The sequence below is a fragment of the Aegilops tauschii genome, chromosome 5 (assembly GCF_002575655.3).
Source record: "Aegilops tauschii subsp. strangulata cultivar AL8/78 chromosome 5, Aet v6.0, whole genome shotgun sequence".
In the NCBI taxonomy this organism is placed as follows: Eukaryota; Viridiplantae; Streptophyta; class Magnoliopsida; order Poales; family Poaceae; genus Aegilops; species Aegilops tauschii.
Window position 1 is genome coordinate 446074770 of NC_053039.3, and position 6114 is coordinate 446080883.

General features: G+C 45.6%; 1 protein-coding gene across 1 annotated transcript; it reads right to left on the bottom strand.

Annotated features, from left to right (window-relative positions):
• Positions 1–476: 476 nt before the first annotated feature.
• Positions 477–5481, bottom strand: LOC109784830 (uncharacterized). Its single transcript, XM_073499270.1, has 3 exons — positions 2187–5481; positions 606–2126; positions 477–496 (listed from the first exon to the last, which is right to left on the bottom strand). Exons 1-3 carry the CDS (start codon positions 5476–5478, stop codon positions 477–479), a joined length of 4833 nt encoding a protein of 1610 aa, XP_073355371.1. The 5' UTR covers positions 5479–5481.
• Positions 5482–6114: the final 633 nt, after the last annotated feature.

The following is a 6114-nucleotide window of genomic DNA, read 5'->3' on the forward strand; positions in this document are numbered from 1 at the left end:
TCAGATACCAAATACTAAATGGAAGGGAAATTAACCAGAGACATCATAACTAACCAGTAGTCCAGTACCAGTTCTAACATCCTCATAAGTCTCAAGACACTTGACAGATTCTGGCCAACGAGGCAGAGAGCCCCACACATAGTACAAACAAGCAAAACATCGGCTTGTTTAGTGCTGAACTGAAAGCAACAAATTATCTCTTGACTCCGAGACGGTAGTAGTGAAGCACTTTGTTGCGTTCATGAAAATGCTTCGGATACGCGGAACACAACCAAGCTCCCTGCCATTGTGGCCATCAACAACCTACTATACCAATTAACAAGAGAAAAAAGATCACAAATGTCAGGCTCTATCGCACAAAGGATGCAACACCGGAGGAACCTACATTGTGTAAAAGAAGCGAAAAACAATGCCCTTCCCGTTTAACCCGCGACTCACGCAGAGGAACATGGAAGAGCGAAAGCCGAAGAAGACCGCTAATGCTTCTTGCTGCAACCTGCACACATACAGGAGTTCAGAGTTGTGCTTAGTTAGCATCAGCAGGGGGAAAATTCAGACGTGCTGTAGTGAGATGAACTCTCCGAGTTTGTGAGGGAGGGACAGACCTAGTGATGCAGCGTTCAGGAACGCCTCGTCTTCAGGGAACAGCTGCAGATTCTTCGACTTCAGCAGGTACTTCACAGCATCGTCCTGGAAGTCCACTAGGCTGCCGACCTTCACGAGTTCAGCAAGTGAAGGGATGCGGTCTGGCGTCTCAAACAGCAGCCCTCGGGCTATCTCGTCAGCAAAGTTCGTCGCAAACTCAATCTTCTCTTTGTAACCAGCTGCAGCACCAGCACCAGCACCATCGCCTCGCTGCACGTACAGCTTCGAGTTCTCCCTCTCCCACCTGATCATCCGGCTGGCCTCCACGTCCACAGCCTCTCCGGAAGACAGCTTCACGCGGTACCCCACCGTGATCGGCTCCTTGGTCTCCAGGACGCTCACATTCAGCAGGCAAGAGACCATAGTGTGCCGTTCTTTGGAAGCAATGTCAAGAGCTGGATCAGCAAGGAAAGCAAGGACTATCTGGAGCAGACCAACACTGATCACCTCACGCTGGCCAGCAACCGTTTTGCAACTGCCATCCTGGCCCAAGACGACAAAAGAATCGCTCTTCTCGGCGGCTTTGGATACTGCCTGAACACCGATGCCGCCATACACGTTGTTGAGCCTTGCTCGAGAGACGGAAGGAGGGTACCAGATAAAAATGGATTGTCGAGGAAGCTTGTCGAACAGACCCTTAAGCAGCAGATCGTCAGGAATAAACACATCCTCCTTCCGCGATAAAATGATCTTCCCATCCGTACAAGCCGGGACCTTGACACAACCAGAGATAAGCTTCTCCATGCTCTTGCTCCAGTTCCTTGCAATGAACTGCCAGAAAGCAGAGCAATTGGTTACAGATATCTCACCGCCGGAGCTCTCCCATGCGCTCCAGAGTTTGCAATGGTCTTCGGCACCAGGGTCATACCCCACGCCGAAAACTGATGAGAAGAAGTCCAACAGCTTCCTATCATCATAGTATCTGTCTAGGACATGCAGTTGCTGGCTGAAGAGGTTGTTCTGATCATGAAGAACACAGCTCAGCGGGCTCACCCATTCTCCACCTCCTTTTTCATTTGGTATCCAGATCCAGTCACTACCCTCTTTGTTCTTCTCAGGCCCCCAGCTGCACTCCTTGAGGTACAAGTAGATCCTGGAAATGGTAGCAGTTTCTTTGTGGCTCCTCAGATGCTGAGCAACAAGGCCATGCCCACATCGAACATCGACAGTTACTCCAATTGCCGCAAGTGCACCCTTGAATGAGGCGATGTCTGAACCATAGAAAGATTCATCGATGAAAGGGCCATCTGTTACGCACATGGAAGACTGCTTTGGATCAAAGAGTATGCATCCATCAAGAGATTGGTATCCAAATGTTGTCTTCAACCACTTGCAGCTAGTGATTTCCTCCATAAATTCCTTGGGAAATGTTGCTGCACAGGCCAGCCAGCTCTTGACACACCCAAGCAATGACAACATGGTAGCGACAGATATGGATGCAGGGTCTGCAGGAATGTTGAGACCATTGATGACAAACCTAGCTGCAGGAATGTCTACAGGGTTATCACAAATGTTGAGACAAGTGACAGTAGGCCTAGCACCATGAGCTTTCACTTCTGTTGTGACACCTAAATCTTTCAGCTCAGCTTTGTAACCATGCATCTCTTTGCCTAAACCACCATTAGAGTCACCATCATTGATGATGGGTAAGCTTGCTATTGGCGACAGAGACTGCCAATCTTCATCAAATAAGATTGCCTCCAACGGTAACCTGAATCCCAGTGATGTGCACAACCATTTCTCACTCCGCATGCAGTTGAAAAGATCAACAGGAATTGGGTCGTGTGTTCTCAGCTTCCGATAACAAGCTAGAAGAGCCAGGACACTTGCCTTTGTAAGCGATGACTTCAGGACCATTTGCTTGAAAATATTTGCTATAGCCTTCGATGCCTGGTCAAATCCTGCAATCAACCCTGTCTTCTTCAACTCTTCTTTGTACGGGCTGATCTTACTGCCATAAAATCCAGAATCAACTACAGGAACTCCGTTGAACACCTTTACCAGGCACTCCCATTCTGGATCTAGAAGAAAAGATTCACTAGGAGCACGGAATCCCACATTGGTCTTCAACCATTTCAAATCTCTGAGCTTCCTCAAGAAATCATCACATGGGCTAGCATACCGGATACACTTGAGGATTAGTGCAGTAGCATCAGAAGTGATAGATGAAGAACTGAACTTGAAATTATCAATTATAAGCTTGTAAGTCTTTTCACTGTTTTCAAACCCAACTTGAACACCAAGAAACTTCAGCTCTTGTTTGTAGTCAAGGATGGACTCGCCATAGAATCCAACATCAAGGAATGGCTGGGTACTGATACAAGATGCAACTGCCCAGTCTGAATCATATATGATACAGCAAGAAGGAGACATGTAGCCCAGAATACTCTTCATCCATCGTCCATCTTTCACGCTGTTGAGTAGTTCACTTGGTGACAGAACCTTCTGTTGAAGAAACCGAATCAGCTGAAGCAGCTCATATACATGCTGTCTGGTCAGCATATTGCTTGCAGCCATCGACATGAGCCGTCTGCCGATGTAAGCTGATGCCTCCCCAAATTCAAATCTTACCTCGATCACCTTGAGTTCCTCCCTATATGCATTCATTTTGTATTGATAGAACTGTTGATCGATCATTGCTATATCAACACAGGAAGATCCATTTTGCAAGAGATTACCCCACTCAGAACTGGACATAAATGATTCAGCCGGGGGCTTGTATCCGACTGATGTCTTCAGCCAACTTCCTTCTTTCACACAAGCCAAGAAACTAGCTGGTAGTTGTACACCTTTTGACTTTAAATTTCTTATCCATTGCAGTAGCAAGATTGCATTGTCCACAGTCAGAGGTGATGAGGCTGTCGAGAAACTTGCATTTGGAGGGTGTATGAATGGCACATCCGAGGCCTGCATCTTTGTCTTGAGAAAATCCAAGATCTGATCTGCAGGTGTGTAGTTCTCGGCGAAATGACCTGCTGACTTGTAATCTGCTGACAGTTCAATGTATTTCTCATTCCTCCATGGGTTTGTGCCCATCAGTCCAACCCATTTGCTACCATTTGCAGGAACTAGAATGCTTTGCCTTTCCGTGACAGCATTGCCATAGTTGTCAATTACCGGCATGGTACGACACAGGTCTACTAATTGATAGCTCTCCATGTAATTCTTATTGGATGAATGATACAGAAAGTGAGAAAAGGCGATGGCGGGCCTTCGATCATTGTTCAAGGACTTGACCACAATATTTCCATAACTGTATACAGACACAATCTCCACTTTTGCATGGTTCTGAAGCCAAGCTGCCACTTTTGTCTTGTGCGAAAAACCTTGTAGAGCAGCCTGTGTATTGGGAGGCACAAAGAGCCGGTTAGAAGATGGAAACTCCTGGTTCCAGCTGATAAGCCATGACATCCACTTCCCATCAGATGCAATACACAGTCTATCACTCCACTGACTAGCTCTAGATATGCTCCAGAGAGAGACACCTCTGTTCCTGTCAACATACTTCAGCAGAGGCATTGCGATCAAGTTTGTACTGGAGAAGTTTTGCCAATTGTCTGCGACAAAGGATAAGAGTTCCAGATAAAGCTGTTCATCTACATTGCTGACAAGATTAGACCCCTCCATGCATTTTGCATACCATTCATGGCTCACGCTTTTGACATCCAGAAATGTAAGAACACTGTTGTATGCACTCTTGTCGAAATGAGAGCTGAGAATGTAGGTTCCATGAGTTGACAGGTTCTTAAGGTCCACTCCAGATTCTCTCGCCTTGACAAGGATATCCCAAAATGCTGGTTTGAGCCGCACAACCTCGCAAGGCTTGCAAAACATCTTCTGCGGAGTGTGAGACTCACATGGGACTATATCCTCGACGAGAACCTTCTCTTTGATGCCAGACCTAACAGGCTCAAGTAAAGGAATCAGCGAAGGACTGACTGGCAGGTAATGGAACATCGACGGAATAGTCATTGCTGGTGCATCTGTTCTGGACTTGACAAGTGCTACAAAGGCATTCATGAATGCACTTGGGATACACTCCAGAATTCCCTTGTTCCATGGACTATCGAACAGTATCGCCTCTCTTGAAGATGCAAGGAGGAAGTCAGCCTGAATGATGAAGGGGAAGTTGGTCACCATCTCCGTGGGAAGGAAAGCATACACGCCAGGGGATAGCTGCTTCCCACGGGATAGTCGCTCCTTAAGAGGGAAGGCTAGGGTGATGACCCACTCATCGATTTCAGTACGCTTGTCCACCCTGTTCTCTGCCTTGACAGGGAACCTCTGCCTCCACATATGGTACCCGCACTCTGCTTCACTCTCGTTCTCTTGAGCAGATAAAAAGACCGTGTAAGACTCCGCGTGCGTGTTCTTCCTCACTTCAAAGTTCTTCTCACTCGATATTGCAATCTCACTAACAGTGCTGCCTCTAGCGTTGCCGTTATCTTCACAGACAGAAAGTCGCCTGATCTTTGACAGAAACAGTAGCATTTCTGGATGCAAGCTCGAAAGCTGCTGCTTCACCGCAGTGACCTTCTCATCCTTCAAAGGCAGGACGATACAGGTTGTTGGAAGGACTCTGGTAGACCCATATATCTGTTTGATATCTGAAAGGCTAGGCCTGGATTCAACCCACTCTGGGACAATGTATCCAATATTGCATTCTGGACACGGCTTCTCATTAAACTTGATTTGATACCCATTACTGAATATATGGGGCTGGCTTGATATCAGGAACACACTTTTGAATCCAATACCTATATAAAAAGAGACATTGATATTACAAATTTTGAGTTTCAATATAAGGGGAACATATACGTTAAGCATGTACATAACCACAGACTACCTCTTCAAATGAAATGGCTAAAATGGTTATATCCATATGGGCCTATGTATCTTTTGCACATCTTATCTTTTCTACGAATGGAAACAATTGCCCAGCATGCCTTAAAAACAAAAGTGAAGCGATGCATGCTTAATATTATTTATACCAAGTCTGTATTTGATGGATCTGCTTCAGTAAGCTATTGATGAAGAGTAATGTTTCTCAATCAGAAACATACTACAGGAGGGGAAAATTGTTAATAAAGTTGATGTGCCATGTGCATGAATTTGCCATGCAAAGGCCGATTTCTAGGAGCCTGCCAAAAACTAAAGTTTGCCTAGCAAGGCTATGAAAGAAATAGATCCACACACTTTCGAGACAATAGTGAAATGCACAAGTGACAACTTAACATCAAGAAGATTTGATGTGGTAATAGATATGATAAATAATGAGTCTTACTTCTAGATACAATGGGCCTTAAAAGGCCAGTGGTAATATTTTGTGGTCGGTACTATTTTCTTACACTAATATTTCAAAACATGCACACATCTCTGTTTCTGAGTGTCAGGAAATGAACGCATGATATCTTGCACCACAAATCATCTCAAGCAATACTGTGCATGCTGCACCCAATTTGTTTTGCA

Coding starts and splice junctions, on each gene's coding strand:
- LOC109784830 (XM_073499270.1), bottom strand. CDS start 5,478: ATGTACATGCTTAACGTATATGTTCCCCTTATATTGAAACTCAAAATT. Junction 2,127..2,186: donor AACAGAAGTGAAAGCTCATG/GTGCTAGGCCTA, acceptor ACATTCCTGCAG/CTAGGTTTGTCATCAATGGT. Junction 497..605: donor CCTGAACGCTGCATCACTAG/GTCTGTCCCTCC, acceptor GTATGTGTGCAG/GTTGCAGCAAGAAGCATTAG.